The 16,214-nt window shown below is 39.0% G+C and overlaps 1 protein-coding gene across 2 annotated transcripts in view; it reads left to right on the plus strand.

Moving 5' to 3' along the window:
* Window positions 1-15,024, plus strand: part of LOC133603219 (neurexophilin-1) — a 79,802-nt gene extending 64,778 nt beyond the window's left edge. For both annotated transcript variants that reach the window (XM_061956402.2, XM_061956407.2), the window contains exon 2: window positions 13,705-15,024. In XM_061956402.2, coding sequence (XP_061812386.1) covers window positions 13,705-14,493 — 789 coding nt within the window. In that variant the 3' untranslated portion in view covers window positions 14,494-15,024. The remainder of the gene's footprint in view (window positions 1-13,704) is intronic.
* Window positions 15,025-16,214: the final 1,190 nt, after the last annotated feature.

A 16,214-nucleotide genomic window follows, 5' to 3' on the forward strand; every position in this document is an offset into this window, starting at 1 on the left:
CAATGTTCCTGATATTTTTTAATGTATTCATTTAGTTTATATAATTCTAGTATCAAATGGTTCCAGTAGGTCCAAAAATGTTAATAGTTTACGAAACCCAAAAACAGTGAAGTTGGCACGTTGTGTAAATCGACAACAATATCAACAACACCCGGAAACGCCGCCGGCTTTGCCAAGCTCATCTAAGATGGACTGATGCAAAGTGGAAAAGTGTTCTGTGGTCTGACGAGTCCACATTTCAAATTGTTTTTGGAAACTGTGGACGTCGTGTCCTCCGGACCATGGAGGAGAAGAACCATCCGGATTGTTATAGTTATTAGAGGATCTTGACAATCGAGCTGTGCAGTTTATGCCATGTGTGTATGACGTCTCGCTATAAACCAGGGGTGTCAAAGTCAAGGCCCGCGGTCCAGATTCGGCCCGCGAATGAATGATCTATGGCCCCCGGGATGTTATTTGATTAGTATTAGAACCGGCCCGCAGGCCACAGCCGCCTGCTGCTGTTTTGCACGCACCAATACTCATCAGTGTTTCGCGCGAGGAATGTTCAAAATGGGCTCCCAGAGACCCCATCAAGTCATACAAATGGGGTCCCACTTTTTTGTAACCGCTTTGAAAACAAATGATAAATGTATGCATTGTCCTGTTATATCTCACATTCTATATTGTGTTTTGGAAAAAGGTTGTCATAAACGTTACCGAATTCATTAAAAAAAAAAAAAAAATGCAAAGTAGAACACATTTTTACGGAGCCCCTAAAGGGACATGGGGAAAAAAATTTTAGGGGGGAAGTTTTTTTTTGTTTTTTTTTAGATGTGTATCTCATGCGCACGAGAAACGTTTGCGTGCGCACGAGATACATATGTAAAAAAAAATAACAAAAAAATTTTCCCCCAAATTATTTTTTTCCCCCCTTGTCCCTTTAGGGGCTCCGTACATTTTTATGCATATGTAAATTGTTTCGTTCTAAACATTAATTCACTTTTTTCTTTCCTTCATGGATCTAAACTTTACCGCTGCAGGTAGTTTTTTTCTATATGTTTACTTTAATATTTAAATTAAATTCAAAAAGTACAAACCCCGTTTCCATATGAGTTGGGAAATTGTGTTATATGTAAATATAAACGGAATACAATGATTTGCAAATCTTTTTCAACCCATATTCAATTGAATGCACTACAAAGACAAGATATTTGATGTTCAAATTCAAACATTTTTTTTTGGAAAATCATCATTAACTTTAGAATTTCATGGCTGGAACACGTGCCAAAGTAGTTGGGAAAGGGCATGTTCACCACTGTGTTACATGGCCTTTCCTTTTAACAACACTCAGTTAACGTTTGGGAACTGAGGAGACACAATTTTTAAGCTTCTCAGGTGGAATTCTTTCCCATTCTTGCTTGATGTACAGCTTAAGTTGTTCAACAGTCCGGGGGTCTCCGTTGTGGTATTTTAGGCTTCATAATGCGCCACACATTTTCAATGGGAGACAGGTCTGGACTACAGGCAGGCCAGTTTAGTACTCGCACTCTTTTACTATGAAGCCACGTTGATGTAACACGTAGCTTGGCATTGTCTTGCTGAAATAAGCAGGGGCGTCCATGGTAACGTTGCTTGGATGGCAACATATGTTGCTCCAAAACCTGTATGTACCTTTCAGCATTAATGGCGCCTTCACAGATGTTTAAGTTACCCATGTCTTGGGCACTAATACACCCCCATACCATCACAGATGTTGGCTTTTCAACTTTGCGCCTATAACAATCCGGATGGTTCTTTTCCTCTTTGGTCCGGAGGACACGACGTCCACAGTTTCCAAAAACAATTTGAAATGTGGACTCGTCAGACCACAGAACACTTTTCCACTTTGTATCAGTCCATCTTAGATGAGCTCAGGCCCAGCGAAGCCGAAGGCGTTTCTGGGTGTTGTTGGTTTTTGCCTTGCATAGGAGAGCTTTAACTTGCACTTACAGATGTAGCGACTAACTGTGGTTACTGACAGTGGGTTTCTGAAGTGTTCCTGAGCCCATGTGGTGATATCCTTTACACACTGATGTTGCTTGTTGATGCAGTACAGCCTGAGGGATCGAAGGTCACGGGCTTAGCTGTTTACGTGCAGTGATTTCTCCAGATTCTCTGAACCCTTTGATGATATTACGGACCGTAGATGGTGAAATCCCTAAATTCCTTGCAATAGCTGGTTGAGAAAGGTTGTTCTTAAACTGTTCGACAATTTGCTCACGCGTTTGTTGACAAAGTGGTGACCATCGCCCCATTCTTGTTTGTGAATGACTGAGCATTTCATGGAATCTACTTTTATACCCAATCATGGCACCCACCTGTTCCCAATTTGCTTGTTCACCTGTGGAGTGTTCCAAATAAGTGTTTGATGAGCATTCCTGGGTTGAAACTGATTTGCACATCATTGTATTCCGTTTATATTTACATCTAACACAATTTCCCAACTCATATGGAAACGGGGTTTGTAAGACAAAGAAAACAATCTGAAGTTGTCTTTATTTTTTTAGTTTTAATGCCATGATTTTAATAGTCCGGCCTGCGTGTGCACAAATTTTTCCTCCATGCGGCCCCTGAGCTAAAATGAGTTGGACACCCCCGTTATAAACAAACTCGCAATGCATGTTTGCTGCCCCCGGTGGTCAAGATTGAGCATTGCAGCTTTATTAAACCCCCTTGAACTCCCAATATTGACAAGCTCATATCTCTTAAGGCGAAAGTCATCCGAGTGTGACTGCTGACCTTTATCCAACACCACCTTCCCTCCGTGCAATCACCCGGAGGCCGCACGCACACGCACACACACACACATTGAGGCGTGTGTGTGTGCGTGTGTGTGTATTCGTGTGATGTGTTCTAATCTCCCTGGTTGGATTACAGGTTGGTGTCCTAATCCTCCAAGTGGGCCCCCCGTGCGTGTGTGTGTGTGTGTGTGTGTGTGTGTGTGTGTGTGTGTGTGTGTGTGTGTGTGTGTGTGTGTGTGTGTGTGTGTGTGTGTGTGTGTGTGTGTGTCTAATCCTTCGCCGCTTTACATGCCAGCTAATTACGTGTCACAGTGTGGACAACAAAGACTACGTGAAGCACTATAAAGCACGTCCATCAGCTCCTCCTTATTTCCACAAGCTTCCCCTGCTGAAGTTTGGAGGTGACTCGTGTCCGTGCACGCATTTGGATCGCCATCATTTTGTGTGTGTGTGTGTGTGTGTGTGTGTGTGTGTGTGTGTGTGTGTGTGTGTGTGTGTGTGTGTGTGTGTGTGTGTGTGTGTGTGTGTGTGTGTGTGTGTGCGCGCGCGCGTGCGTGTGTGTGTGTGTGTGTGTGCGTGTAAAGCAGTTTCCTTCATGTGATGGCGGTGTCCTCTGTGGAGACTTAACCCACTTTTACTGGGAAGCATCCGGAATCACTTGAAGCCTCCATGAATGGGAATAGAAAAAGTCCACGTGAAGAAAAATTTACGTAGCGTCACTTTTAGCCGTCTAAAGGTGGCGCTGCAGGTGAATTATGTATTTCACAAACAACTTTATTCCCCCGCCCTCAAAAAAAAAAAAGGTTCAAGTTGCTCAGCTTTGACCTCCTTGATTTAAAATATTCATTCATGTTGTTTCTATTTGTAGTATATTATTTTATGCCGTCTCTGATAAAATATTTAGAAAATAATTCTCAGTTGAATGCAGTGCATTTTAGGGGATTTTCATAGTACTTTTATTCTTTTACAATGTAATGTGTATTTTACAATAAGATATATACAGTATTACAGATAAAAAATAAAAAAAATTACATTTTGTGTAAGATATTTATTATATTTAATGTGAATTTACATTCCGTACATTAACATAATGCATATATACATAGTATTTATCTTTTGCAATGTGATATGTACTGTTATATGTATTTTTGAATAAATATTTTTACTAATATGATCAATATTTTGGAATATTATATATAATATGATATTTAATATGAATTGACATACATTATAGCAGCGTTTCTCAAAGTGTGGGGCGCGCCCCACTGGTGGGGAATAGAGACATGACAGGTGGGGCGCGAGGAACGGGAGGAAATTTCACTTTAATTTTTTTTATTTATTATTATATTCTTAGATTTTTTTTTTTTACTGTGCTTTCATTTTCTATACACACTGTAAATCACTTTGTGATTCTGTCTGTGAAATCCGCTATATAAATAAATGGAAATTACCGGTACTTATTTTTACTGTAGGCTTTAAATTTCTCGGTAGGAGCGAAAGTTTGACAGACATAGCAACAGTAACTAATGGGGGCGGGGCTAAGCGGAACAAACTTTCGCGCGGATGGGTAGCAGGCTAATGTGTGGACCACAATTACACAAATATATACATTTGTGACTCGCACCTCAAAGGTCGTCGAGCCAGAGCCAGCGCCTGCAGAGAAACAAAAATCTGACGAGTGCTTCACCGGGAAGCACTCGCGTCAAGGCAGCTCAGCCTCGAGCTCAATGAGGTTTTAACAGATGTTGTGAGCGCGGTAAATTTGATCAAAACACGACCACTGAAAGTGCGACTGTTCTCTGCACTGTGTGAGGAAATGGGAGCTGATCATACAGCCGTGCTGTTTCACAGTGAAGCAAGGTGGCTCTCCCGGGGAAAAGTGCTGTCACTTGCCCTGTCTTGCCAAATGCATATAGCTCCTCCTTTTTTTTTGCAAAGATTGCAAAGTGGCACTTTTATTTTATTTATTATTGAACTTGATGCAAGTTATTTGATTTATTATTGAACTTGATGCAAGTTATAACACTTTTATTTATTTATTATTGAACTTGATTCAAGTTATAACACTTTTTTTGATTTATTATTGAGCTTGATGCAAGTTATTTGATTTATTATTGAACTTGATGCAAGTTATAACACTTTTATTTGATTTATTATTGAACTTGATGCAAGTTATAACACTTTTTTTGATTTATTATTGAACGTGATGCAAGTTATAACACTTTTGTTTGATTTATTATTGAACTTGATGCAAGTTATAACACTTTTTTTTATTTATTATTGAACTTGATGCAAGTTATAAAACTTTTTTTGATTTATTATTGAACTTGATGCAAGTTATAACACTTTTTTTGATTTATTATTGAACTTGATGCAAGTTATAACACTTTTGTTTTATTTATTATTGAACTTGATGGAAGTTATTTTATTTATTATTGAACTTGATGCAAGTTATACCACAGCTGCACAGTTATTTTATTTATTATTGAACTTGATGTTATTTTATGTTATTGAGTTTGAATGTATACAACTTGATGTTCAATAAATTTGAAAATGTTAAAGCTTGGCATTAGCGCTCTTTTGGGGCGATGGGGGCAGGTGGGGCTTGAAAACTCCCCCTTGTCCAAAGTGGGGGATGACAAAAAAAGTTTGAGAACCACTGCATTATAGATACATATACATATATTCTCATTGTACTTTTATTATTTTACAATGTAATGTGTATTTTATGATAAGATATAGTACAGTATGACAGATTTAAAAAAAAAAAAGTAAATTAAATTTTGTGTAAGATATTTATATTTAATGTAAATTTACATTCTGTATGTTAACATAATGCATATACTGTATCTTTTTTGCAATGTGATATGTACTGTTATATGTAGTTTTGTATAAATGTTTACTAATATGATCAAATATTTTGGAATATTATACATTATATGATATTTAATATGAATTGACATACATATACATGTAAATGATTGGATATATATTTTCATTGTACTTTTATTCTTTTGCAATGTAATGTGTATGGTATGGTATATTTATAAAATATATTTCATAATAACACATATAATCTATACAGTATTACAGATATAAAATATGTTAAGATAAATTGTGTGCCAAGTAATCATATCATACTTATCATAAATTGATGTGTATAAATAAATATTTATGTAAGATTGTTTACAATGTACTTACTGTATTATGTTTACAATACAGCATTTCAGAGTAATATACAAATATTTTATAAATATGATTAAATATTCTAAAACAATGTAATTTTGTAGACTACATGTATCAGATTTTATAAAATTTTACATACATACAGTATGTAAATATAATCGGATTTTATACTTTTTTCTGCATAGTGTTTATAATAGCATTCAGTATTGTATAGTCGGAAAGTTAAACAAATATATAATAATTTTAAAATATAATGTATATTTTTATCAAATATTTACAAGTATATCTGGACTTAACAGTGTGTACTATTTTGGCTTTCGGGCTATTTTTCTGTTTTACGATAACCTTCAGTATTGTATAGTTAGAAAGTTAATCAAATACAAATATGATCAAAAACTTTTAAAATGTGATGTATGTACTTTTTTCAATATTTATGACCATATCTGGACATAACAGTGTGTAATATTGGCGTTCCTACTTTTTTCTGTATTCAGTGTTGTATAGTAAATACTGTTAATCAAATACTACAAAATATTATAACATATTGTTAAAAATAATGTATGTTTTTATCAAATATTTACAAGTATATCTGGACATAACAGTGCATTCATACTTTTTTCTGTATTATGTTTGTAATAGCCTTCTGTATAGTATTGTAAGAAAGTTAATCAAACACTACAAATATAACATATTTTAAAGTATAATATATATTTTTTATCAAATATTTACAAGTATATCTGGACTTGACAGTGTCTAATATATTGGCTCTCATACTATTTCTGTATTATGTTTATACTAGCCTTCAGTATTATATAGTAAAATAGTTAATCAAACACTACAAATATAATAACATATTTTGAAGTATAATATATATATGTGTATCAAATATATACGAGTATATCGGGACTTAACAGTGTGTACTATATTGGCTTTCAGGCTATTTTTCTGTTTTATAATAACCTTCAGTATTGTATAGCTAGAAAGTTAATCAAATACAAATATGATCAAAAACTTTTATAAAATGTAATGTATTTACTTTTTTCAATATTTACGACCATATCTGGACATAACAGTGTGTAATATATTGGTGTTCATACTTTTTTCTGTATTATGTTTATAATAGCCTTCAGTGTTGTATAGTAAGAAAGTTCATCAAATACTACAAATATTATAGCATATTTTAAAGTATAATTATAATTTTCTGTATTATTTGTATAAAAACCTTCAGTGTAAGAACGTTAATCGAATACTACAAATATATTAACATATTTTTTTAAATAATGTATGTTTTTATCAAATATTTATGAGTATATCTGGACTTAACAGTGTGTAATATATTATCATTCATACTTTTTTCTGTATTATATGTGTAATAGCCTTCAGTATATTATTGTAAGTTAATCAAATACTACAAATTGTCATGTCTTTTGGATCATGTTTTGTTTTGTTTAGTTATGTTTGGTTTTTGGACTCTTTTTAGTTTCTGTTTACGCTCCATTGTTTTTGTTTCCATGACTACTCATTGGTTTCACCTGTCATGCATTTGGACTCACGCACCGGACTCATTTGGACACACGCACCAGTTGTAATCAAGACACTATTATTTAAGCTTGTAGTTGCCAGGCAGTCGGTCTGGTGACATTAACTCTTTTAGCCCTGTTTAACTCTGCTACCTCTGATACTCATGCCTGTTCATAGTTATGCTTCATGCCATGCCACGTACGTTTTGTTTGTTCATGTCACAGTTAGCGAGTTTTGTTTCATGTTCATAGTTTCTGCCTTTGTGCTAGTATTTTGTATCATAGTCAAGTTTGCATTTCCGCCTTGTGCGCGCTTTTTGTTTGTTCATTTTGTTAGTGTTAAAATAAATGATGTCTTTACCTTCACGCCAGTTCCACTGGAACTTTACTTGAGTCTCGGGAAAACAAACACCCCATAGTCCACGTTATGACACAAATATTATAGCATATTTTCAAGTATAATTATAATTGTCTGTATTATTTGTATAATAGCTTTCAGTGTTGTATAGTAAGAACGTTAATCGAATACTACAAATATAATAACATATTTTAAAGTATAATATATATGTGTATCAAATATATACGAGTATATCTGGACTTAACAGTGTGTACTATATTGGCTGTCAGGCTATTTTTCTGTTTTATAATAACCTTCAGTATTGTATAGTTAGAAAGTTAATCAAATACAAATATGATCAAAAACTTTTAAAATGTAATGTATATACTTTTTTTCAAAATGTACGACCATATCTGGACATAACAGTGTGTAATATATTGGTGTTCATACTTTTTTCTGTATTATGTTTATAATAGCCTTCAGTGTTGTATAGTAAGAAAGTTAATCAAATAAAAATAATACAGAAAAAAATATACTACAAATATTATAGCATATTTTAAAGTATAATTATAATTTTCTGTTTTATTTGTATAATAGCTTTCAGTGTTGTATAGTAAGAATGTTACTCAAATACTACAAATATAATATATATTTTTAAATAATGTATGTTTTTATCAAATATTTATGAGTATATCTGGGCTTAACAGTGTGTAATATATTGGCATTCATATTTTTTTCTGTATTATGTTTGTAATAGCCTTCTGTATAGTATTGTAAGAAAGTTAATCAAATACTACAAATATTATAGCATATTTTCAAGTATAATCATCATTTTCTGTATTATTTTTATAATAGCTTTCAGTGTTGTATAGTAAGAACGTTAATCGAATACTACAAATATAATAACATATTTTTGTAAATAATATATGTAATATATTGGCATTCATCCTTTTTTCTGTATTATGTTTGTAAGTATAATGTATATTTTTATCAAATATTTACGAGTATATCTGGACGTAACAGTGTCTAATACATTGGCTCTCATACTATTTGTGTATTATGTTTATACTCGCCTTCAGTATTGTATAGTAAGACAGTTAATCAAACACTACAAATATAATGAAATATTTTAAAGTATAATGAATATTTTTATCAAATATTTACGAGTATATCTAGACATAAAAGTGTGTAATATATTGGAATTCATACTTTTTTCTGTATTATCTTTGGAATAGCTGTCTGTATAGAATTGTAAGGTTAATCAAATATTTTTAAATATAATGTATATTTTTATAAAGTATATGTGGACATAAGAGTGTATAATATATTGGCTTTTATACTATTTTTCTGTTTTATAATAATTATTAGTATTGTATAATTAGAAAGTTAGTCAAATACAAATATCACATTTTTTTTTTTCAATATTTACAAGTATAATATAATGTAATAGTGTAATATAATGCTTGAATATATCGTATATGCTGGTATAAAAGCGGTGGGATTAATGACGACAGATACTTTGTGTTTTCATATTCAAGTGTCTTCTCGCGTCAGGTTTTCTGCTGACTCGGCAGCAATAACGACTTCTCCTCTTTTATTGTAAATGACATAATTGTTAATATAAACTTCATAAAGTGGCGTCCAGTGTGTGCAGGAAAGAGGAAGCGATGTCACGTAAAAAAAAAAAAAAGTGTGCGTCTGCTTGCTCGGCACTTTCTAAGACGCTACTTGATAGAAGTCGGCCATCCTTAAGGAGCTTTACGTCGGAGCGTAATGGCGCCAATAAATCCCGAGCGGGAAGTCATGCCCGATGCCGGCTGTGAATTTATCTCCTGACAATACATCATGGCCGCGGCGGACGCGTGTTAGACAAAAGACGCGCTTCATTAATAGCGTTTAACTGCGCCGCTGAGCCACTAAACCTCGCTGCAACGCTCCAATTCATATTTCACCCTGTCAGCGCAAATCTTTTATTCTGAAAGTCCTGCAGCTTCCTTTTTGGCATGGGGGGGAGAAAGATCTATGCACATGTCCAGCGAGGGCTGTAACCGCCAAGTCCGCCACAAACGGCGCCCTGGCGTCAGCTCGTCCATCACGCCGCTCTCTTCAAAACAACCGGAGGCCATCTTTTTTTTCCCACAAAGCCAAGGCGTCCTTCACGGGAAGATCACTATCGCGATCCCGCAGCCCTTTGAGGCGGCGGCCTCCCACAATGCACCTGGGCCGACGCTCCCCGTGAAACAAGACCTTATTTTTACACTATTGATCGGACCCGGCCCCGGCTACGCGACGCTAAGGCGTTCCGGCAGATGGATCTGCTGTCAGCGAGCTCGGCCGGGCGGACGCGCGGCGGGTGCGCGGGCCTCGGCGGCGGAGGGGTGGGGGTGGGGGGGCGTACTTGGCGCTGTCATCTGCGGGATTCGTCCTGATGACTCATCCATCATGCAGAGCACATTCAGCAGGCGGGTGGCGTGCGGCGCTCCGTCTCGGTTTGGAGGGGACGCCAAAGACGTTTTGCGCGCCGTAACTGTCGGCATCGAACGTCAACACTCGTTGACGGCGCGGAATGGGGGAGGGTGGCGGTGTGGCGACGGCACCCACGGAGGTGTTGACTCCTCACCTCCGACGTCTTTGAAACTTTCACAGTCACGGCAAAAGTATTGGGACATGATCCACCCGCCAGAAAGCTCGTAAATCTTCAAAATTTCAAGAAGATTCAAGATGCTTTATTATTGTCAATTCTTTAACATGTACAAGACACATAAGAACTGAAATGTCATTTTCGGCACAGTCCCACTAAGAGCAGACATACGTTACAAGGTGAGAAGACGGGACCGCCAACGGATCAGCCACTTACGGCGCTCCTTAAAAAAGGTGGGAAAAAGGTGACATTGGGGAAGGGGGAAGAGTAAAAAAAAATATCAGTCTAAGGCTGGACCCTCAGGATGGGTCCAGACTGAGTCCGAGGGAAAAACCTCACATAGCATGGCACACATAAACATGATGCATGTAATCACAACAACTCACAACAGAGGGGGCGGGGGGATTTGGGGCTCTGGAGGCCGGCTGCCGCTATAAAGCGCTACTGAGCCATCCACAACCCCGGAGGAATTAAGCAGTGGTGAAGGTGTTGATTGATTGATTGATTGATTGATTGATTGATTGAAACTGTTATTAGTAGATTGCACAGTGAAGTACATATTCCGTACAATTGACCACTAAATGGTAACACCCGAATAAGATTTTCAACTTGTTTAAGTCGGATTCATGATAAAGATATATACTATCATCATAATACAGTCATCACACAAGATAATCCTCACAGTATATAAATTGAATTATTTACAAACCCCGTTTCCATATGAGTTGGGAAATTGTGTTGGATGTAAATATAAACGGAATACAATGATTTGCAAATCCTTTTCAACCCATATTCAATTGAATGCACTACAAAGACAAGATATTTGATGTTCAAACTCATAAACTTAATTTTTTTTTTTGCAAATAATAATTGACTTAGAATTTCATGGCTGCAACACGTGCCAAAGTAGTTGGGAAAGGGCATGTTCACCACTGTGTTACATGGCCTTTCCTTTTAACAACACTCAGTAAACGTTTGGGAACTGAGGAGACACATTTTTGAAGCTTCTCAGGTGGAATTCTTTCCCATTCTTGCTTGATGTACAGCTTAAGTTGTTCAACAGTCCGGGGGTCTCCGTTGTGATATTTTAGGCTTCAGAATGCGCCACACATTTTCAATGGGAGACAGGTCTGGACTACAGGCAGGCCAGTCTAGTACCCGCACTCTTTTACTATGAAGCCACGTTGATGTAACACGTGGCTTGGCATTGTCTTGCTGAAATAAGCAGGGGCGTCCATGGTAACGTTGCTTGGATGGCAACATATGTTGCTCCAAAACCTGTATGTACCTTTCAGCATTAATGGCGCCTTCACAGATGTGTAAGTTACCCATGTCGTGGGCACTAATACACCCCCATACCATCACAGATGCTGGCTTTTCAACTTTGCGCCTATAACCATCCGGATGGTTCTTTTCCTCTTTGGTCCAAAGGACACGACGTCCACAGTTTCCAAAAACAATTTGAAATGTGGACTCGTCAGACCACAGAACACTTTTCCACTTTGTATCAGTCCATCTTAGATGATCTCGGGCCCAGAGAAGCCGGCGGCGTTTCTGGGTGTTGTTGATAAACGGTTTTCGCCTTGCATAGGAGAGCTTTAACTTGCACTTACAGATGTAGCGACCAACTGTAGTTACTGACAGTGGGTTTCTGAAGTGTTCCTGAGCCCATGTGGTGATATCCTTTACACACTGATGTTGCTTGTTGATACAGTACAGCCAAGGCTGTGGAGTTCCAGGTGCAGCCGCCCCCGCAGTACCACCCTCATCTAAGATGGACTGATACAAAGTGAAAAGGTGTTCTGTGGTCTGACGAGTCCACATTTCAAATTGTTTTTTGAAACTGTGGACGTCGTGTCCTCCGGACTAAAGAGGAAAAGAACCATCCGGATTGTTTTAGGCGCAAAGTTGAAAAGCCAGCATCTGTGATGGTATGGGGGTGTATTAGTGCCCAAGACATGGGTAACTTACACATCTGTGAAGGCGCCATTAATGATGAAAGGTACATACAGGTTTTGGAGCAACATATGTTGCCATCCAAGCAACGTTACCATGGACGCCCCTGCTTATTTCAGCAAGACAATGCCAAGCCACGTGTTACATCAACGTGGCTTCATAGTAAAAGAGTGCGGTTACGAGACAGGCCTGACTGTAGTCCAGACCTGTCTCCCATTGAAAATGTGTGGCGCATTATGAAGCCTAAAATACCACAACGGAGACCCCCGGACTGTTGAACAACTTAAGCTGTACATCAAGCAAGAATGGGAAAGAATTTCACCTGAGAAGCTTAAAAAATGTGTCTTCTCAGTTCCCAAACGTTTACTGAGTGTTGTTAAAAGGAAAGGTCATGTAACACAGTGGTGAACATGCCCTTTCCCAACTACTTTGGCACGTGTTGCAGCCATGAAATTCTAAGTTAATTATTATTTGCAAAAAAAAAACAAAGTTTATGAGTTTGAACATCAAATATCTTGTCTTTGTAGTGCATTCAATTGAATATGGGTTGAAAAGGATTTGCAAATCATTGTATTCCGTTTATATTTACATCTAACACAATTTCCCAACTCCTATGGAAACGGGATTTGTAGTTACAGGATCATACATTGGTCATATTCAAAGTCCTCTTGTGTCCAGGGACATATTTCCTGAGTTTATAAACGTATATATATTTTATTTTAAACAAAAGAAGATGTTGTGATTCCAAAATATATCGATGTAATCATAGTAGTATCGACTAGATACTACTATGATTACATCGATATCGATACCTACTCAGTGGCCTAGTGGTTAGAGTGTCCGCCCTGAGATCGGTAGGTTGTGAGTTCAAACCCCGGCCGGGTCATACCAAAGACTATAAAAATGGGACCCATTACCTACCTGCTTGGCACTCAGCATCAAGGGTTGGAATTGGGGGTTAAATCACCAAAAATGATTCCCGGGCGCGGCACCGCTGCTGCCCACTGCTCCCCTCACCTCCCAGGGGGTGAACAAGGGGATGGGTCAAATGCAGAGGACAAATTTCACCACACCTAGTGTGTGTGTGACAGTCATTGGTACTTTAACTTTAACTTAGATACGGTCCTGTAGTTGGTATCATTACAGTGGACTTTAGGTGTAGATCTACCAATGGTGTTTGTTTACATTTTGACGGCAACTATAGTAATACCGGTATACCGTACAGCACTACCTGAGGTACTGTTCCTTCCATAGTCCACCTTGGTGATCGGATCATGTCCTGTGTTTGTTCTCGTTGCCCAGGTGGTCAATGTGGACTCAAGATCAGGAAATGCTGAGTTTAGAGAAAGTTCCAAGTCCAAGATGAAGACCTACTGGCCTGAGAGCAGCAAGGCTCTGTCCATCAGCCGCCTCCTGGCTCAGACGCTGGACAGAAAGGAGAACTTCACATCTCTGGACGTGGACTTCCACGAGGACGACGCCAAGACGTGGAAGTGGCTCTATAACGTCTCCGGCTCCTCCCCCCGTGAGGTTCGCTCGCGGGCCAAGAGGAGGCCCATCGTGAAGACGGGCAAGTTCAAGAAGATGTTTGGCTGGGGGGACTTCCACTCCAACATCAAGACGGTGAAGCTCAACCTTCTCATCACCGGGAAGATCGTGGACCACGGCAACGGGACCTTCAGCGTCTACTTCCGCCACAACTCCACCGGTCAGGGCAACGTCTCCGTGGGACTGGTTCCTCCAACCAAGGCTGTGGAGTTCCAGGTGCAGCCGCCCCCGCAGTACCACCAGCACCACCACCTCCACCACGTCCAGCAGACGGCGGTGGAGACCAAGGAGACCAAGCTGTTCAACTGCAGGGTGGAGTACGAGAAGGTAGAGAAGGGCACCAGGAACTCGCTGTGCGCCCACGACCCCTCGCAGAGCTGCCCCCAGGAACAGACCCAGAGCCACGTGTCCTGGCTCTGCTCCAAGCCCTTCAAGGTCATCTGCATCTTCATCACCTTCCACAGCACCGACTACAAGCTGGTGCAGAAGGTGTGTCCCGACTACAACTACCACAGCGACACCCCCTACATGCCCACCGGCTGAGAGGGTAGGAGGAGGAGACGTCGGTGGCCGGACCGGTCCTGGTTCTTGGACCGAGCAGAAGTCCCAGCCTGGATGTCACCTCGGAGGCGTTCAAGGCACTCGCAAAAAAGAAATCTCCCTCAAAATGAAAGTGTTTTTATGTAAATATGCAGAGTGTAACAAGCTGATTCTTCTTGGTTTTGTTGTTGTTGTTGTTGTCATTAGTGACTTCCTGTCTGCTTCCATTTCATCCAATCAGACGACGGCAATCGGCGTCGGCAGCCTGACGAGGAAAAACAAACATTTATCTAAAAAGAAAGGATGACTGAACTGTGAGTAAACTTTTCTGGTGAAGGTGGTGGGTCACCAGCACGGTGGTGCGTTCAAGGACCTTATGTTCCTGTCAGAATTGTCTCCATCTGCTCACTAAACAAATCATGTGTAATGTGTGACACGGTTCAAGATGGCTCCCATTTCTGACCCGGGGTGGGGCGTGGCTAAACCCTGACCGGCCAATCACATCCAGTGAATGAATAAAAGAAACACAAAAGATGACGTATTTCCCGCCATGTTTGTTGTAATCGTAATTTACACGCTTGGTTTGGCAGGGGAACAACTCGGAATGTCGGCTGAAGTTGCAGGAAAAGTATGATTCAAAAGTGAAACAAGATGGAAGACTCGAATGAAAACGAGGTAAGACGGCATCAGCTCATCTCCTTCGCAGCCGTTTGATCGGTCGCCACTTTCGCACAAAAGCCGGGATTCACGCGCCGTTTTTTTCCTCCGCTCATTGTTCTGCACCAACTCTGGCGGGCAAAATCACTCAAAACCAAAAATGCAGCAACCAAATAAATGTCATAAACTGCACGAGAGAAATGCTGCAAGTTGAAATGGAAGTTCAGACTTACGCTAGGCTGAAAAAAACTACACCCGCTTGCGTGGACACTTTGGCCCGCGAGACATCTTGATCCGTAGAAGAAATCTGGCCCGTCGGGTGTTTCCAAGATTACTTTGGTAACACCCGACGGGCAATGTATGCTGGCTGCCATCCTGTGGACAACATGAGTACATCAGGTCAATAACCTTGAATTGTGCGTTGAAGTGTAAATGGTACAGCAGATATTTCTATGACCCAATCTAAACAACTGTCCCTACTCATGGTGCAAAAAAATAAATAAACCAACACAAAAAGTCAACACACATGGTCACTTTGTGGATGCTATAAAAAAAAAGCAAAACGTTAAAGTGCCATAAAAAAATCTAAATTACACCCATTTAAAACAATTGCAATGCATGATGGGAAAAATTGCTAAACGCTTTCTCACCACTTATCCATGTTTGGCAAATTTCAGCTGGTTGATATTTCTGATTACAAAAGTTAAGGAGTAAGTAGTGTGGAGAATGCATGTATGTTTAAGAGTTCTTTCTTTAGTCATAGTCATGTTTGGATCAGCTAGTATTTTTCCATTTATACTCTGTATACTTGTTTCTTTTTGTCTGCAGATGTCTGTGTAGTGTCTTAGGCATTGGAATGTGGCAGAGATGCACCCCCCTCCTTATCTTATCAGTGTTGGAGAAGGGGGAGGCATTCCTTTCTGGACAGGGTTGAGGCTGTTTTCGTATTCAATAAGTTGTCTTTTCCCGTTTGAATGTTAGACCATTTCGATATGTTGATATGAAAGGACGATAGGCCTGGTCTCCTAAAGCTTCAGTAAAACTTGTTAATATTCCTATTCTGTCTT

The sequence above is a fragment of the Nerophis lumbriciformis genome, linkage group LG04 (assembly GCF_033978685.3).
Source record: "Nerophis lumbriciformis linkage group LG04, RoL_Nlum_v2.1, whole genome shotgun sequence".
Taxonomy (NCBI): domain Eukaryota; kingdom Metazoa; phylum Chordata; class Actinopteri; order Syngnathiformes; family Syngnathidae; genus Nerophis; species Nerophis lumbriciformis.